Source organism: Thermobia domestica, chromosome 6 (genome assembly GCF_964235325.1).
Source record: "Thermobia domestica chromosome 6, izTheDome1.hap1.1, whole genome shotgun sequence".
NCBI classification, from domain to species: domain Eukaryota; kingdom Metazoa; phylum Arthropoda; class Insecta; order Zygentoma; family Lepismatidae; genus Thermobia; species Thermobia domestica.
Window position 1 is genome coordinate 148,835,809 of NC_137459.1, and position 20,253 is coordinate 148,856,061.

At 38.4% G+C, this 20,253-nt stretch overlaps 2 protein-coding genes and 1 pseudogene across 4 annotated transcripts in view; all 3 read left to right on the forward strand.

Annotated features, from left to right (window-relative positions):
* The window catches only part of LOC145688260 (uncharacterized), a 627,005-nt gene that overhangs the window by 22,495 nt on the left and 584,257 nt on the right, over positions 1-20,253 (forward strand). The gene's annotated exons all lie outside the window — the stretch shown is intronic.
* On the forward strand, positions 5,809-6,282 carry LOC145687332 (KRAB domain-containing protein 2 pseudogene; annotated as a pseudogene).
* Positions 6,874-8,536, forward strand: LOC145687333 (uncharacterized). The gene is made up of 2 exons (XM_081760789.1): positions 6,874-7,058; positions 8,314-8,536. The coding sequence occupies exons 1-2, from the start codon at positions 6,874-6,876 to the stop codon at positions 8,534-8,536; spliced, it is 408 nt and encodes a 135-aa protein (XP_081616915.1).

The following is a 20,253-nucleotide window of genomic DNA, read 5'->3' on the forward strand; positions in this document are numbered from 1 at the left end:
GACGACTGCCAAAAGGCACTGCCGGCAATTTCTTGAAAAACGACGTCGGCTAATGTTTCAATATCGCGTACCAGCGGTAACGAGTCGAATTTTGGAAAACGAATAGAGCCTGATAATCTTTAATGATGAAGTAAAAATTGAAGCTGTCCGAATGTTTATTCTTTTGGGTGGACACTAATTCCATTAAATATGTCTTGTGAAACCGGAGTCGGATGAAAGTCGGCATACAGCGGACGGAATGACTGCGACAAATGATGGTTGTAAAGACTTCGAAACGTTGAGGGCATGCAGACTATAAAGAAAGTAAATATATGAAAAGAAATGTAACAAAGGGACTGCACGTTAAGGACATATGAGAAGTAAATATTTAAAATAAAGTTACAAGTACGAGAGAATCCTTGACAAACATTTTGGAAAAAGACGGCAAACAGCGGACGGGCCAACCGCGACAAATGTTGTCAGAAAGACGCCGAAACGCTGGCGGGGTGCCGACAAGTAAAGGAGTCGAAAGACGGTCGGCAAACAGCAGACGGACCGACCTCGGAAAAGATGCTCGGAAAGGCGCTGAGCCGCCTTTGCCGCTGAAAAACTGATTGGAGAAATCGTCGTCTGGTCGCGCTGCCTGTATGTTCGGTCCGTGTACTTCATTTGTTACATGGCGTAGCAGTGTGGGTGGACTGCTTCAAACAAAGTTTGTTGTTATTATAGTCAAGTGAAGGTGAGTTTACAAGTGAGAAAATAAGTTTTTGTGTGATAAAAATGTTCATTCATTGGCAACTGTACCAAGTTGCTGGTTAAACAAATATGACGAAAACATGATGTGTAAATGCTCCTGGTGGGGAAGACGACGAATAAACTAAATATTAACCGGCTAATAGTATTCCATGTGATACCTGAGGAATCGTGGCCTGAGTACGAAGTGGAAGCGCTATATATATGTGGTGAGTTAATTTAATATTATGCGTATACATATCAAATTGTCATAAATTTTATATGATGTGTTACACATGTTAATTGTTGCTGCACATGAAAAAGATTCGGTTATAGTATGTTCCCGCGCACTGGCGTCTCTGGCGTGTAAAATTTGGGGGGACATCAAAGAAAGTGATTTAAATTGTATTACCTAGTCCAACCTGTTTATTAACTTCGATTCTCTTTGTTACCCTTCTGGCTACCTTCACGGACCAGGTATATCAAGAACTCGATTACAATCGTAGAGGCCGCGGTGACTCAGTGGCCGGCGTTCACCTCTGGTGCTTGCGGTCCCGAGTTCGATCCCAGCCCCCGCGAAGTGAACTTTGTGGCGGATAAACATCGTGTGCGTAGGATTTCTCGGGGTTCTCCCATTTCCTCCCACTTTCTTCATTCCACCATTTCATTCATTTCTCATCATCACCGTCTCCTTTAGCCTCATTGGCATAAACGTGGGGCGTAAAACTCAGATATTTCATTTCATTTAATTTTTCGATTACAATCGTTTCACAGCGTGAATATTATATTCCAAATAAATATTATTATTATTATTATTTATATGATATTCTGTCTTTAGTGAATAAATTAAATTAGAATACAATATTGAATATTTTGTACTTCAAAATATTGGGGACGCGTCCCCCTCGTCTCCCCGTCAGAGATACCCGTGATCTCGCGCAATAGAACGTTGGGTTACTATTGCATAATCGCTCTCGTCTACGCCCGAAAGCGACACGCAATAAGAATAAGTGGGTAAGGCTACGACTCAAGGTACTAGATTTGGGTTAATTGCTGTATCTCCGAATAAATTTTAGGGAATTTACCGGGTCAATTGGAGAATTTCTTTAAGTTTGTCAGGAAGAATGAGTGAAAGTCAGGTAATGGGAATAATGAAAGTTAAGAAAGTGGTTGTTTTCGATGTAAGCTTCACTGTATGAGTAGGCGGATAGACTATTTCGCGAAGAGGAACACTTTTTACGATATAGTGGCGCGAAAGGCAGTGTGAAAATGGTGCGTGTATGTCAACGGAATGATATATCATGTGTGAGTCATATAGAACTATTAAAAAATAGGGGAGCGCGGTGGCTCAGTGGTAGACCGTTCACCTCCAGTGCTTGGGGTTCCTGGTTCGATTGGCATATAGGAGGCACAGAAAGACTGTAACAGCTGTGAAGTGTAACAGCTGCGCATAAAATCTGAATGAAAAAAGGATAAATTGCGAAGAAGATATGTAGTGAGACTTAAAATATAGTTCACCTCCAGTGCTTGGGGTCCACCTTGCGCCGTGTGGACTTTGTGGAGGACAAACACCGTGCTCGTGGGTTTTATCGGGGTTCTCCCGTTTCCTCCCACTTTCTTCATTCCACTATTTAGTTCATTTCTCATCATCACCGTCTTCTTTAGCCTAACCGGCATATGCGTGGGACGTAAAACTTAAATATTTCATTTCATTTTTTTATTTTAAAAAAGCGACAATTAAGAAACTGTAGTACACGATTTTCTTACTGAAATTGCAAAAGTTTACAAGCCTTAGTTTTGAAGGTAAGTGGCTTCTAACTCAACGGTAATGTATTTCTGCACAGTGTACGAAAGCTGTATTTTAAGTTTACAATTGATGCGTTACTAGTATGAAACCATAACAAGTGATATTGAAATATGTATGATTGCGAATGCCCCCTCTCTCCGCAAAAGAGGAAACTTTCTTATTTTTTACATAAATAAAACCAATTCCAGAGATTGGAGTTCTTAAGAGTAGCTCTCAGTGGTAGTATTACGACTCACTGCCCCCCAGAAGTCCGTCCTGATCCGTCCCTGTCTAGTATAGATTGGTTTGTGTTTTTAGCACTGTTGTTTTTATGCCCCTAGCCTAATATAACGTAATCGAACATAACTTAATCTAGTCCAACCAAATATAACCGATTGGAATACGTTTTGGTACTTTTTTTTTATTTTCAAATTGGTCCTGCGATACAACAATAATTCCAAAATTTTAGTTTAGGTTAGTTTGGATAATTTTAGATTAAGAGCTCTGGCTTACTGCTAGAGGTGATAACTTGATTTCGTCTTTTTGTGAATAGTTGTTGCATAATAGAGTGAGAAAGTGAGCCGCAACGTTTTATTATGACAAAAATACCTAATAAAGCGAGACGGTATACAGGCTGCACCTCTATAATACAATCAAAAGAACGTTATTTCAAAGCAGAATTCCGTACTCCAGGGGAAAAACGTCAACGCAGTGAGTGGTAGGCCCGGTTTGAATCTCTCCGCCACCACATACTTTTTATTAAAATAGTTTTATTTATAATTTTTACTTTATTCCTTTTTATGTAAATATCATTTTCCAGTTCGGTGTCACCCTTGCACTTGTAAAATTTTTAGAAAGTCATTGACCATTAAAATTCTTTTTAAATAGTTAATGTGAAAACAACAGTCTGAAAAGTCCATAATCATAGCATGGGGGAAGACTTAGGCAAGACTAATGTAAAAGGTGATGAAATTGCCTTCCTGAACGGTTGAATTTCAGTCGGCAAAGGGCCACTTTTCTACGGCGGCAGGAGGTCGGAAGCCGCCTGTGGGAGAATCGGGAAGCCGACGTCGAAAAGAGGTCCTTTCGAGCAGTCGGCAAACAGCCGGAAAGGAGCATATAATGCGCCACCGTCGAATATTTGGCTTGCCGAACATTCGGCAAACAGCCGGAAATGAGCATTAAATGTGCCGGCGCCGCCGTCGAAAAGAGGCCGGCATAAGGGTTCGGCAGAGGGTCTGAAAGAGGCCTTTCCGACTTTTTTGCCGACTCAAACGATCGACAACAGTCGGCAAAGAGTCGGCAAAGGGCATTTTATTTTTACGAATTTCGACCGTTTGCCGCCTCTTCAAAAGGTCGGCAGCTTTGAACAAGTAGATCGTCGTGCCGCCGCGGACGGGTGCTGGCTGTCTACCGGCGGCCTGGCACTGTCGACGGCGGCAATTTCTCTTGCCGACCGCGACTTCCTGATGGTGTAGGTCCCCTTTCGCTTATAACAGATAAACTAGGAACTTCGTGGGAATGGCCATCACATGAACGTATACACATTTCGAAAATATTAACATACCTAAGGAAACAGTGCTCTAAGAAAAAACACAGAAAATAATTTCAAAAACTAGTAATCTGCGGGACTTTAAGTACCCGACTTGGCCGAGCGAGGGTTAAAGAACTTTCCCAAACATCATGGTATAGCAGAATATATCTTGCAAAGTTAAAGCTTTCATTGTATATATGTAAGTTGAGCATCGTACAGCGCGATGTATAACTGGATGAAAAGAGTATAAGAGATTAGTAATGATCGTGCTGTTTAAAAATATTACAGGAAAGTGAATGAGGGTAAAACAGGACGTTCAGCTATGCAATTTCTATGTTTGAAGAAATTTTTAAAATATGAACAAATGTTTCACTAACACGCAAAAGAAAAAAAATCTAAATGTTTTAATACTGTAACGTGTAATTGCAGCAGCAGTTTGTGTAATTAGCACACTTACGATCATCTGAAGACAAACGAAGAAAGTTGGTGATTATCGTGTTAATAAATTTCAGCACAAAAGAAGGTCCGTATAACTAATTGTTAAAGAATTTAGGTTTAGAAAATAAAATATATATAGACATACTTTAGACAAATATGACAACTAGAATAGGATCGCACAAGCAAATGTCTGTGAAATGAGAATGGTATTCACCTCTTGAGACATTGAAAGTAGCAGAGCAAATTATAATTTTGAAAATATTCTAGAAATGTCGTCAATCTCTAATTAAATCTGAATGAAATAAAAAGTAGTAAACAAGAAATTGCACTTAGGATTAGTGCGTACAAATTCCTATCACCACAGCAAATTAGCTATTAAAACATAGTGATCACTTGCAAGATTCTTCAAACTTGTTTATTTACCAAAATTTTACAAAGTTTATTAAAGTTTAATGAATTACTTGATGGTAGATACACACTTTAATGAGAACGAATAGACTGGTGAAACTAAGTTTAATATTTAAATTATAATAGTCTGATGGTATTTCGTTGGAGAACCATCCATGGCTTTTTACTGATAGTTTGATGAGTGTTAACAAGTGGCAGATCAACAGCTTATTTTAAGTTAGGTCTTGCGATTTTTTAAAAAGTAATTACTAGCATATTACCCGCTTCGCTGGGTTGAAGCGAAAATTTAAATGCACAACTCCGCATCTCATGTGTGGATCTAAACAGCATCCGAAAGATCATTGATCATCTCGGCGAACCCAAAAACCATGGATACGACACTAATATAGATCATTTTCGATCAATTATATATATATATATATATATATATATATATATATATATATATATATATATATATATATGTTACCGTCAGAACCCGAAATTAGGTAAAACTAGAATTTCCTAGTTAGAACTAGTTTTCTCAAAGCCGTTTCGAAAGAACTAATATTAACTAGTCAATACTAGAATTTACTATGTTAGTTAGGTAATTCTGGAATTAACGAAAAAGACTATATAATGTGAATCATATACAGTTTTTACTAGTTAAAACTAGTTCTGACCAAAATGGATCAGTTAACAGTGTTTCTGCAAGTTCGGACTTGCTCCTACTGGGAAAGTAATGTTTTGTTTTCTCTCAGTCTGTTCGGAGCCTTTGTAAAGTGTGCAGGTGCGTCTCTCTTGTCGTGTCTACGCGTGTGTTAGTGTTTCGGGAAGTGTGAGGTGATTATTCGTTGTAATGAGTCAGTCCGATAAAGAAACAATTTTGAAGGAAAGATTCTTCAAAGAAATTATTCGTTTGGAAAATGAAAAAGACAGTCACTATAATGCAATGACCAAGGACGTTTACAGTAAACTTTTAACTGAAGTTGAAGAGGCAAAATCTGCTGCAATGAAAACACCTTTACAGTACAGACGTTTGAAACGGTTTAATGTTTTGGAAATTGGTGAAAAAAAAAAAAAACTGGTGTCGAATAGTGAGCCTGTGAAGTACTACTTACCTGCCGAGGAGATCTTTGATGTTATTGAAGCATCACATGTTGCTGTAAGACACGGAGGTCGAGATAGAATGAAAGCTGAAACTTCTAGGAAATATGCCAACGTTACGACTCAAATGATAAATATTTTTCTGTCAATGTGTGAAACATGTCAACGGAAGAAAAGTATGAAAAAGAAGGGCTTTGTTTCTAAGCCAATACTTCACACAGAAATGAACAGCCGATGTCAAGTGGACTTGATAGACATGCAAGCACACCCTGATCGTAAGTTCAAGTTTATCATGGTATACCAGGATCATCTGACGTAGTTTGTCTTACTGCGAGCGCTGCAAACCAAAAGAGCTGAAGAAGTAGCCTACCAACTGACAGACATATTTTTGACATTTGGTGCCCCCTGCATTTTACATTCTGATAATGGCAGAGAGTTTGTTAATTCTGTCATCAAGGAACTAACGACACTCTGGCCTGAGTTAAAGTTAGTCAACGGAAAGCCCAGGCACAGCCAAAGCCAAGGGTCAGTAGAATGGGCAAATCAAGATGTAGAAAATATGCTTGCCTCGTGGATGCATCATAATAAAACAACAAACCGGTCAAATGGTCTCCGCTTTGTTCAGTTTATGAAAAATCGAGCTTATCATTCCGGAATAAAACAGTCTCCATACCGTGCGATGTTCGGCATTGAGCCAAGAGTAGGACTTACGACTTCAGCACTGTCATCAGATGTTCTCCAAAACATAAACGATGAGGACAACCTCGTGAGTATTATTGAGGACATGAATGAGCGCCTGAGTGAACATGAAACATTTGATGAAGGAGAATATGAGGCTGGTCCTAGTGCGGTTGATATCACATGATCCAGGAAAGAAGCACGTGAAAATTTGTCAAAGCAGGCCAAGAAAATGAAACGTATCTCTGATGCCACCCATCCACCTGTTGAAGTGGGAGATAATGTCATAATACCAATCCCGGATGTGGACAGAGCAAAGGCGGATTTTCGGAATGTCATTGGAGTTGTTCTAGAAAAAAATGAAGATCTGCACAAGATTGGAACCAAGGATGGGAAGCTGGATAAATTATATTGCAGGTAAGTTTTCTGTCTTTTATGTGCTCCTTATTGATAGAATTTGTATTAACGTCCTAAACAAGCTAAGGAGCTTCTACCGACGGGACCTACAGGTTAAAGTGGGATCCGAGCCATTGCTCGGGTTTGTATCCGAGACGGAGGGCTCCCAGCGGGATTTAGAGCCCGCGACCACGCCCGCAGAAGGCCTTAAGCATTTTCATTTAAGGCCTTTAAGCATCTCTGGTACACGCCGGGATGGGGTACGAGATAGCATATGGGAAGGAAGTTGGTTAAGGCCTAGTTTTATAGGTACTATCACATTCTTTGATTGGTATGAGAGGGATAAAAGCTGGAAATCCTCAGTCAGGATGGTAGGCCGCTGGACGCGAACTTGCGACGTTCCGAATGCGAAGCCAGCACTTTACCAACTGATCTATGTCCGCTCGGTAATTAAGAGCTATATTGTATATGTTAAAGCTGTTGACTAAGCTCCCCACCACTTTCTTTTCTTTCTTTCTTTCTTTTTCTTAAGATTGTGGAAAGTTGTAGGTCACTATCACAATTTTGGATAGCAAGCAAGATAGAATTTAATAAGTCTGTGATCTGAAAGGATTATTCCTGTAAACAACTTATTTTTTTGTTTAGATTTTTGAGTAGTCAGCGTGTGACATCATTATTCACAGCTATTCAAATTTCTATACAGAAAGTAAATTGTTTACAGCGCTGATCCTTTTAGATCATAGAATTACTTAAATTCTGTCTTACTTGCTTTCCAAAATGGTGATAGTGACCTACAACTTCTCACAATCTTCAAAAAACGGAAAAATTAATGGGGAGGAGCTTGGTCAACACCCTTAACCATAGATGTTAGTGTTTTATACGTATCTGTAATATTATTATTAACCGAAATAATGATAGATTCTTCACATCATTTTATGTCAAAATAATTTTCTGTTATAATGTCCATTATGTTTTTCCGGAACCGATTTAATAATGTGTAATCCATCTGTTGTTGTCTGCTGTGTACTCACCAGTAGATTGATAACATGTCACGAACTTGACCCCGGTAAAAGACTGTTGTTTAGCTTGTGAAGCCAGTACTCGTGAAATGTGCTTTAGTGCATAGGCGTTTTTGTAGGAAATACGCAGATTAACTACCGGTGTTTCTCTGAAATACTAATTATGACTAGTGTAGATTGAAAAGTCATTATTATTTTTTATATAAGTGATTCAGGATTCCCACACCATGTGATTAAACAAAATGTGTCTGTTGTAGGTCTGAATTCGACATTTGCCACGAGCAGTTCCTGACACCAGTCGAAGTACCAGATACTGAAATTTCGTTGAGAACTGCAGCCAGGAAAGCAGCATTAACCCCACAAGGGTTCACACGTTGTGTGTGCAAGAAAGCATGTATTTCGAAAAGATGCTTGTGCAAGAAGAAAGGTTTTCTCTGCAACTCAAAATGCCATGATAGTTTACCTTGTGGTAACAAATAGAAACATTTCAGATGTTTTAGCAATAAAAACGTTTTTCTTTGTATTTCATAATAAATATACAATATTACGTCAGTAGATTGGCTTTGGCACCACCGAATTGAATAAGTAGTAGTGTAATAGTATTGCGTATTTTACCTTGTGCTAACATACAAAAGCATTTCAGATATTTCTGCAAAACGGAAGTCTTTTCTGTGTATTTCTTAATAAATAAGTGTTTCTATGGAATTGTATTTGAACGACAAGGATTCACATGTTATGCATGCAAGAGGGCTTATATTTCGCAAGGTAGTGCAAAAACAAAGGATTTCTATGATATTGTGAGTGCCATAATACTTTTTAGAAATATATAGAAACATTTATGATGTTTGTGCAAAAGAAAAGTTATTTCTAAGTGTCTTAATAAATACATTTCTTCAGGTTTCACTAGTAATATTGTATTTTAATGAAAATAAATAGTAAACTACGTATTCTTAATAAGCGTTGTCAATTTTACAATTCACTAGTTAATACTGAGTTAATACGAAAAGCTGACGAAACTAGTTTTAACTAGGGTATTCTGGTTTCAACAGATTTCGGGTTTTGACGGTAACACATTTCAGTTAATACTATTTTTCACTAGTAATAACACGTTTTAACTAGAAGGAAAAATAGTAAAAACTAGAACTACCTAACTAACATCGTAAATTCTAGTACTGACTAGTTAATACTAGTTCTTTCGAAGCGGCTTTGAGAAAACTAGTTTTAACTAGGAAATTCTAGTTTTACCTAATTTCGGGTTCTGACGGTAACATATATATATATATTCCCCTTCCCCATGTTACGGGCCATGACATCGCAAGTGTCATCGTTCATCCCAGCGACCCCAAAAATGTGAATTCAGCACTAATATCGGTCATTTTCGATCATTTTTAAATATCTCTTCCTCCCCTCCCCCAGGTCGCAGGGTTGAATTTGAATTTAAAGGATATCGAAGGTATCACTGTTCATCCAAGCAACCCAGAAAACTATAAATTCGAAAGTGATAGTGGCCATTTTCGATCATTTTTTTTATATCTCTTTCTCCCCCTTCACCAAGTGGCGGGGCTTATTTTGGATTTAAACCGGATCGGAAATGTCACTGTTCATCTGAATGATCCCGAAAACTATGGATTACAAACTAATATTGGTAATTTTCGATTATTATTATATATAACACCCCTCCCCCTCCTCCGTGCTGGGGCACACATGATCAGAATTGTCACTGTTAATCTCAGCTACTCCTAAAACTATGGATTCGACATTAATATTAGTAATTTTCGATCATTTTTAAATGTTTATTCCTCTCCCCTACGTTGTACTCTCCCCCTCCCAAACTATCAGGCTGAACTTGGATAGAAGCAGCATCAGAAGTGTCACTGTTTCACTCATCGGACCCGAAAACTATGGATTCAACACTAATATCTGTTATTTTTGATCATTTTTAAATTTTCTCTCCCCCTCCCCCTCCCGCATGTTGCATCGTCAAAAAGAATAGCCTAAAATAATCCCTGCCCAGAAACTCATGTATGTTGAAAATTTGATTGAGATCGGCCGGGTGGTTCAAGATTGATGAAGTCATAAAGGCAATCATTTTAATTTTTTTTTACATAAATCTCCTCATCCCCCTCCTTTAGGTTGGCTCGTCAAAGTGAAACGATAAAGAACACGGAAGGTATGACCCTCATATATGTGGAAAATTTGTTCGAGATTGGTTGGGTGGTTCAAAGGTTATTAGGTTTTATTAGTTTTTATTTATACGTCTCCCTCCCCCACCCCTGGGATCTACCGTTAAAGTGAAATTACAAAATGTTTCCAAATTCGAACCTCAGTTAAACAGTTATTAAGTTACAAAAGTATTCCCTCTCAGTCTTATGTAAATTGATGTTTATACATCTCCGCCTCCTTCTGCTCTCCTACGTTGCTCCTTCAAACTTAAATCACGAAAACGATCCCAGACTTGAACCTCATCTATGTCGAAAATTTGATTAAGATCGGTCGAGTGGTTCAGGAGTTATTAAGTTTTATTTATTTTTATATACCCCCTCTCCCCCCTCATTTTTATCGTCAAAGTGAATAGCCTAAAATCAGCCCAGCCTCGAACCTCATCCATGTTACAAATTTGACCGAGATTTAGTCACAAACATAACGATTTTCAATTTTATATATATATATATATATATATATATATATATATATATATATATATATATACAGGGTGGTCGTGCATGAATGTCGGAAAATTCGTGAGATGAATCTACAGGTAAAAACAAGCAAAAAATGTCATATGAACATTGGGTGAATGCGGCTTCGTTTGGACGCTAGAGGCGTCTGAAATGTCACCTTCCGAGGCGGCAATTTGCAATATCTCAAGAACGGAGAGAAATACGAATGTCGGGTCAAAACATATCAAAGGAAACCCCATCCGAGGAATCCAATTATGCATAAGTGGTGGCGAAACAGTGGCGGCGCTAGAGGGGGGCACAAAGAAAGTGAATGAAACATGGAGAAAAGTGAACAATTTACACTGCAAAATTGTAGGAGGGGATGTTACTTGGAATATGCAACAACAAATGTTAATGAACAAAGGCAACAACGGCTAGTCTGTAGGGACTTTATGAGAGGCGGATTGTAGGAATACAGTATCTTTGTAATGGTGAGAAATAGGAATGTCGGGTCAAAAGATATCCAAGGAAATGCCATCCGAAGAATCCAATTATGTATAAGTGATGGCGAAACAGTGGCGGCGCCAGGGAAAGCATAAAGAAAGTGAATGAAATGCGGAGAAAAGTGAACAATTTACACTGACAAACTGTAGGAGCGGATGTTATATGGAACATGCAGCAACAAATGTTAATGAACAAAGGCAACAATGGTTACGCTGTAGAGACACTATGAGAGGTGGAATGTTGAAATACAGTATCATTTTAACGGAGAGAAATAGAAATGTCGGGTGAAAAGATATCAAAGGAAATCCCATCCGAAGAATCCAATTATGCACACGTACTGCGGAACAGTGGCGGCAATTGGGAGCTGCAAAGAAACTGTCAAACACTCTTAGTGATGAAACGTGCAGATCGTAAAAAACACGTATGGAAGATGAGACCCAGTGTACTGTAAAAACAAGAGGTATTGTACTTACCATGGCCAACATAGTGCTATTCTATAGCAGCTGTTCAATATGTCCTCCTTGTTCTTCGAGACAGACAGTTACACGATGGCGTAAGGATTGTGTGACTGGTGCCAATATCGCTGGCGTTTGCCGTAATGTGGCAAATGCAGCACATACACGCTGGCGAAGATCTTCAACATCATGCAGAGGCCGTGTATACACGAGACTCTTCACGTAACCCCAGAGGAAAAAATCTAGGGGATTCAGGTCGGGTGAACGTGGTGGCCATGCTTGTCTTCCACCACGACCTATCCACCTGAATGGAAATGTTTTGTTCAGATATGCACGAATGGTGTGACCTGAGTGGGCAGGGGCGCCATCATGCATAAACCACATACACTGCCGTGTCCTCAGTGGCACATCTTCAAGCAGAATAGGTAGGTTCTGAGTCAGAAACTGGAGATACGATATCGCATTCAATCGCTGTGGTAAGAAATGTGGTACCACAACGTTGTCGCCAATAATAACAGCCCACACATGCAACTGGAAACGCTGTTGATGCTTCGTCTCTACAATTGCATGCGGGTTGTTGAGTGCCCATCGATGGTCATTGTGGAAATTTGTGATGCCATCCCGTGTGAATAATGCCTCATCCGAGAACAATACCTGTGTTAGAAAGGCTGGTGATACACGGCAGCGGCGGTATAACCAACGACAGAAACGTCGTCGGGTTTCATAGTCACCATCGTATAAAGCATGCGTTCGTTGTACTTGGTATGGTCTGAGATTATTACTATGCAAGATGCTTAGCACGACTTGATGCGAAATGTGTTCCTGCCTTGCTATTCGTCGGGTACTAATACTCGGGTTCCGGGTCACATGTCGGAGTACCCTCTCTTCCAGGGGGGGTGTTCGAACGCGTCGTCGTCTCGGAATGTATGTGTTGGGAAGGAATGACCCAGTGTCCCGCAATCGCTGATGAATACGAATAAACATCCCCGGTGCTGGAATTTGTCGATCTGGGTAGCGTTCCGCATATAACCCACGTGCTTCTTCTGCATTACCTTCCGCTAAGCCATACATCAAATGCATATCTGCCATTTCGGCGTTAGTGTATACTACCCTATTCATTGTGGTGCATTACACATAGAGCTTGTCAACATCAGCACTGTTTCACACGACACAAAGTAAACCACATTCACATACACATGGATTACTGCCCTGCCTGTAGACTGTAGCACTAAAACACTTGTGCTGTTACTGTCATTACCCCATTCAGTACGAATGAACTGTGTGCTGTCCTCTGCACCTTCGATGCGAACGCTCTCGTTACCCACGGTTTCACTACTCCTATAACTAACACTACTACGCGACGCTCTGCACGCCCCCTTGTTCCACCTACTGTAGCTATGCGCCCTCTGTCATCGGACATGTATCATACAGTACACCTAGAGTTGTATTCCTTGTTTCCTGATTGCTTTCAAATAGTTGTGTTTTCACCAATTTCAACTTTTTTCTCCATGTTTCATTCACTTTCTTTGTGCTTCCCCTGGCGCCGCCACTGTTTCGCCATCACTTATACATAATTGGATTCTTCGGATGGCATTTCCTTTGATATCTTTTGACCCGACATTCCTATTTCTCACCATTACAAAGATGCTGTATTCCTACAATCCGCCTCTCATAAAGTCCCTACAGACTAGCCGTTGTTGCCTTTGTTCATTAACATTTGTTGTTGCATATTCCAAGTAACATCCCCTCCTACAATTTTTCAGAGTAAATTGTTCACTTTTCTCCATGTTTCATTCACTTTCTTTGTGCCCCCCTCTAGCGCCGCCACTGTTTCGCCACCACTTATGCATAATTGGATTCCTCGGATGGGGTTTCCTTTGATATGTTTTGACCCGACATTCGTATTTCTCTCCGTTCTTGAGATATTGCAAATTGCCGCCTCGGAAGGTGACATTTCAGACGCCTCTAGCGTCCAAACGAAGCCGCATTCACCCAATGTTCATATGACATTTTTTGCTTGTTTTTACCTGTAGATTCATCTCACGAATTTTCCGACATTCATGCACGACCACCCTGTATATATATAGATTAATAGTGTAAAGATGCTTATTTTGCTTTTCATGTCGATCTGTGATCTTTTTTTGAAGACGGGTTGTGATTATGTGAGGGGATATACAGTGATATACTTCTTTTTGAAGTTGTGACTATCGTTAAAAATATCTTATTCATAGACATTAGATGTTTACAAGATTTCAGATTTAATTCGAGAGACACGATATGCTTCCTTCCTTTAAGAGAAGCATGAATTCAACACGAATACAGTATATGGCTATTTATTTATGTTATTTGTACAATATTAAACAATCACTATCAGATTTTGTTATAGGTAAATACTTGCTTAATGGTTTTACAATTAATTATGCATAATATCTCATCTTTTGATGAAGTGGAGGAAAATTCAGAAAAAAAATAGTTATTATTTATTACTTTAGATATTGCATGGGCGACTGCGGTACGAGTTTCTATGTAGATAGATTCTCATACCTGCTATTAGAAGATTCTTAAATATAATATTGAAGAAACCAATTTATCGCAGGAAGGCAGTAGACGTATAATGATTACCTGAAAAAAATATACCAGTGACGTAAATCATTGCAAGAAAAAAAATACGAGCAACGCAGCATTGTACAATATTCTTATCACTGGCATATTTTTATTCATTTTATCAAATAAAGGTAATTGGATATCATACACATATACATCCCATCCCACCATTGGATATTACCCACCAATTTGTGACTTAGAAGAGAAGAAAGAGCAGAAGGATTTGAATTTACTGACATTCCGGAAATACCTCATCCCACAATCCTTCCTCATTCCAATGATTTAAAGGTAACTCGTATTGAATCTGTACAAGCGAGTAAGAAGTATACATTATATAGCCCTATATTAAAGTGGCTTCAAATGTCAACGTTCAATGCTTTTGTTTCTTTTTAAATATTTATGTTTAACGAAAATAAAAAAATGGATATATTTACTATTTATGTACAGAAAATATTTTTGTTGCCTTGTATTCCAATAGTTCAGGGAAAACTTTCCTTCCTCCAGTTACGTCCATAATATTGATTTTCTCGGTTTCCTTCCTTTCTTTATTTCTTTATTTAAAATCTAAAATCAATGTGGAAACATATATGATGTTCCTTTACAATGTACTAAAACAACACGTATACCAAGTTTCTAATCCAACTTTAAAAAAAAAAATAATAATAATAATTCCACTCTTTCTCAATCCGCCATATTGAATTGGGTAAACTCGTGGAAGTCGATAGTATATTCGTGCATCGAAAGCTTTGGTACAGGATGGCCCAAAAGTAGGTATACACCCCTGCATTGATCAAGTATAATATTATAGCTTATAGATCTATTTGTTTCGGCTGTTCCGAGCTTAAGATATAAGTAAAAAAAAACATTAAAAATAAATTATAAAGAGATTGAGTCTAGAGTCTAGCTGATATATAACAGTAAGAAATGGTATTAAGAGCAATGAGATTTCATAGTACGGGACTGTACACCTACTTTTGGACCACTCTGTATATTAAAAAGCTCTATTGAAGTTTGAACTGCTACATGTAATATATATGTTGAATTACAGGGTGAGAAACTTAAAGTGACTCCTAGATTGTAACTTCAAAATAATGGACAAAATAGCTGAAATTCTGTACCAAGCAAATATCGGAAGGCAGAAAACGTTTGACATATTCGACAATATCATCAGGTGAACAGTGTTCCCATCTCAATATAAAGTGTTCTACATGTAAAAAGAAACACTAAAATATCACAATTTTATTCGGTGTTCTAACAAAGGATACTACAGTATCAGAAATATCCAAATCTGTACAACGGTAATAAAGCAACTGAGGCGGTGCATATCTAAAGTAACTCAGTGTCGAATACTATGACCATGATATGATGCATTTCAGACAAATAGGAACAAAAGTCACAAGAAATTGATTTTTTACAGGCTTTATTTCAAAAACATGTTAAGAAAACCATTGCATGTAAAGAGTTTCTAAGGAGTAAGGATGGTTTCCAACTGACAAAATAATCATAATGACGTTTACTGCAATTTGATGTCTCAAAAATTTGCGGGGATATGATAAACATAGATAAGGTCTGCAACACTGTTTAAAATTATTGTAATTATATCTACCAAATACTATCATTACGTTGATGCAATAGAAAACTAATCATTTTATACATATCTTACAAATTCGTAATTTTAAGCAGAGTTGAAAACTCTACCAATGCTTATCATATCTCCGGAACGGTTTGCGAAGTTAAATTCCTGTGAATCACACAGTGATTGTTTTGTTGTATCCAATTTATCAAATATAATACCTATATTAGCACTTTTCTTCGAAATAAAGCATGTATAAAAATAATTTTTCAATATCTTGTAAGCTTGTTCCTGTTCATCCGAAATGCATCATATTATAGTCAAAGTGTCCGACATTAAGTTACTTTAGATATTATACCTCGTTCATATCATTTGCTTTATTACTGTTATAGAGCCCTATGAAGTTTGGATATTTGTGATATTGTATCATCCTTAGTTGGAAACACTGAATAGAAAATGTAGTATATTAATATTTCGTTTTACATACAGATTTAAAATACTTAATAATATGACGTAGTGTTATTTTAAAACTCAAACTTTATTTGATATGGCAACACTGTTAACCTAGTGATATTAGCGAGTGTTTCAAACTTTTGACTTATTTTGATATTTGCTTGGTACAAAATTTTAGCTAGTTCTGTCAATTAGTTAAGAAGTTACAACGAACGGTCATTTTAAGTGGTTCACCCTGTATATGCATATATAAATAAGTCCTTAGCAATTGATTGACTGATCAATGCCCAATCCAAACCGTTTACTAAAAACTTTAAATTTTAACAGGGAATATGATTTCTGACTTAAAGTACCTCTAAGGAAGGATTTTTAGAAGTTCGACGAGAAAGATGGAGAAATAAAGGTGACAATTATTAAAGTAAAATGTCCTTATCTCCTAACCTCCAGAAGGTAGAGATATTGTATTTGGTATATGGACTTCCTATTTAAAATAATTAGATACGTGTTTACAGCTTTTTGATATTTTCCATAATAGGGAGAAAAAAAACAGGAGTAAGGAAGATGAGTTACAATTCTTAAAACCTGATGACCATATATCTAAATTCTTTAAGGTTAGAGACATGAAATTTTGAAATTTGATATTTAGAATTTTAATGTAATACAGAGGTTGTTCAGCCTACGTTTGGCCTATTTCGTTTCTTCCTCCTCCCGGGCAGAATGGACTCACCCGACCTGGCTCGTAACGTCCTGCAATGTTGTGCAGTGTCTTCCTGGGAACAGAGTTGTTTTTCCGCGCGGACGACAATAACGCATAAAACAGGATCATTGTTGTGAGTGTTGTGTTAAATTTGTTTCCAAGTGTGTGGGTTTCCGCTATGTGACCAATGCCGCCCAAACTAAGCCGGTTTTGGGATCGCTATGTTGCGGCTTTTTATAACGCCCAATTTAGTTTTTCGGTCAATAGAAAACAGTGCAAGAAGAATGGTTGTAACATCAGTTTAAGTGGAATAAAAATGTTATTAAAAAGTACAAGGGCTACGAAGCTTCAACATTTGGATCACCAACGAAGTTGCCTAGGAAGCGGGAATGCACCAAGGCTACCTCCACCATGCAGAGGAAACTTCGCAAAATAGCAATGCAAGAAAATCCGCCAACACAAAGGTGCATGGCTAATCGTCTTGACGTGTCTTTGGATACTGTGAGCCGGACGTTACACCATCAACTCAAGCTGGAAAAAGTCATGAAAGCTCGCGGCCATCTTCTCACGAATGCCCACAAAAAAAGAACGAAAGCGTAGCGCCCGGAAGCTGTACGAACGGTATCTGGGAAAACAAAGGTGAATGTACATCGTAACGCTCGATGAAGCATGGATTTACCTTTCCTACTGCGGTAAACCAAGAGCCGTCATGTGCCGAGAGAAAGGCGCCAAGAACTTCAGAAGGTGGGTCCATGTGTGTAAAGAATCCTTCTCAAAAGGGTTCATGATCGTTACTGGCTACTGTTACCGAGGTAAACTGGAGATTCGTAGGGTGGCGAAGAACTGCAAAATAAATTCGCAGTATTTTCAGGAGCAGATCATGCGGCCGATCTACGAGCATGAAATTCCAACAATGTACGGAAATGACGCCAATCTGGTGCGCATTCACATGGACAAGGCCTCATCACATACCTCACGATCGTCCCTCGCATTCTACAGAGAGATGGAGGAGGCAAGTGGTATACAGGTGATAGCTGTCAATGAGGTACCTGTTAAATCTCCAGATGCAAGTCGTATAAAATATTGGATTTGGATTGCTGAAGCGGGCTTTGGGAAAACGTCGTGTGACAACAGTGGAAGGACTTTGGAAATCTGTGCAAAGGGAATGGGCAAGATTCCTCTCCCAGTTCTTCAGAGAAGCCTATTACAGTAGAAATTATGCTGTCGGGCTATTGTTAGGAACCAAGGGAAACACATCGAGCACATACGGGCCTGGCGCCATGGATTCTTCTAAATTTTTAGGTAAGTCGAAATTGGCCAAATGTAGTCTGAACAACCTCTGTATAATTAAAATGTGTTTCACAGGAAAAGGAAAAAAGAATGGGAGTTACAATTTTTAAAAGAAGACTTCTATGTTTTGTGTTTTTAAGGTTAGACATATGAAAATTGATATTTAGGGATTTAATTTAAAATAATTAAACACGTGTTTCAGCTCGTTTGATGTTTCCCTTAGTAATGAAGAAGATAGGAGTGGAGGTTGCAATTGTTATTGTAAACTAGACACATTTTTACATTCTTTAAGATTAAAGACACGTTAGGGATATGAAACTTGATATATAAAGTTCTCATTCAAACAAACTATGTATATATGACTTCGAGGTTGTCAATCTCAGCAGGAGAAAACATGTGAACTATTTGACTTGCAACCTTGAATACAGTTTGCACTTTGGTCGACATACGCTTCTATCTTTCTAATTTCAATTGAAATGCTTATTCTAAGGGGAGAAGGGATTTGAATGTTTTGCAAAGACAAATGACACAAACGTATTCTTGCCGTGCGAAGAAGGAAGCGATGGATGAAGCATGACGTTCGAGGCCGTAGGCCGAGCAAATGAGTACTTCTTATGACAAAGGTGAGCCCACTATCTACAACATGCCGTCTCAACTCAATAGCTACCAGTTCTGGAGATACTCACCTCCAAAGTTAATTTTTCACTCTTTTGGCAGTCTGTAACTCTGAAACTAAGCGGTTCCAAGGAAATGTTTACAGGATACTTTTCTTTATTTGTTTCTATCAGTGAGTTCACCTCCCAAGTGTTGTCGACTGTGTACATTAACACCCTGTGTGTATATTTACACATGTCAAATTCTGAACACCCCTATCATATGCATAAAAATATAACAAATGTTCTCTGGAGTAGTTGTTATAGTTAACGTACTATGAATTTGCGATATTTTCATGTGCTATAAATCATTAATTATCCAAGTGATCAGTTTGTGCACCATCACTCTTAAGGCAAAGTATAATAAGCTGCCAGATTCACTGCGATTATTTTTTGAACGATGTTGGCGTAACATGTGTGAAGCTTGTCTCACAACATCTTTCAGTTCGTCAATGCTATCGTAATTTGATTTTGCTGCGGTACCTTTTATAAATTTCCACAGTATATTATCAAACGTTTATTCTATGCTGGGGGTGCGCCGACTCAGTGGTAGAGCGCTTATCTTTGGTCCGGGGGTTCCTGGTCTGATCCCCGACCAGTAAGTTTGTGGTGGACAACATCGTGTCCCTGGGTTTTCCCGGGATACTCCTGTTTCCTCCCAGATCATTACTAAACCGATTTTTTTATCATCATTCACTTGCCTTAATCATACGTTTCCTTTAGCCTAAAGGGCTTAATCGTAGTACATTAAACGGAAAGGTATATATATATATATATATATATATATATATATATATATATATATATATATATATATATATATGTATGTATATAGATATATAGATATATAGATATAGATATAGATAGATATAGATAGATAGATAGATAGATAGATAGAGCTCCTCCGTGGCTAAGCGGTTAGCGTACGCGCCTTTGGCGCGGGAGACCCGGGTTCGATTCCCGGCGGGAGCTCATGTGGTTCGGATTCCACGTTAATCAGTAGGTCCACGTCTCATATAGCCTCGCTGCTGAACGGGACGTAAAACTCAAAGTCAATCAATCAATCAAGATAGATAGATAATTATCACGTACTTATTGGTAATGAGAATTTGTGCCCGTACTGCATATTCGGAAGACTAGCCTCTGTCTAGCTGTAGGCTTCGCCCCCAGACCCCCGAATTTGCTCGGCCTACATCCTCGCATTTAATATCTATCAGCCTTTTCATCTTAATGCTCTGCTTAATCACTGGCAAACACTTTTTACAGTAGCCTTTATTTTGTCATTCACCATGTATGGACTTATCATTT

Bases quoted from the DNA above. Each gene is read 5' to 3' on its own strand.
- LOC145687333 (XM_081760789.1), top strand. From the start codon at position 6,874: ATGAAACGTATCTCTGATGCCACCCATCCACCTGTTGAAGTGGGAGAT. The intron at 7,059-8,313 runs GTAAGTTTTCTG...TGTCTGTTGTAG, and splicing joins CTGGATAAATTATATTGCAG to GTCTGAATTCGACATTTGCC.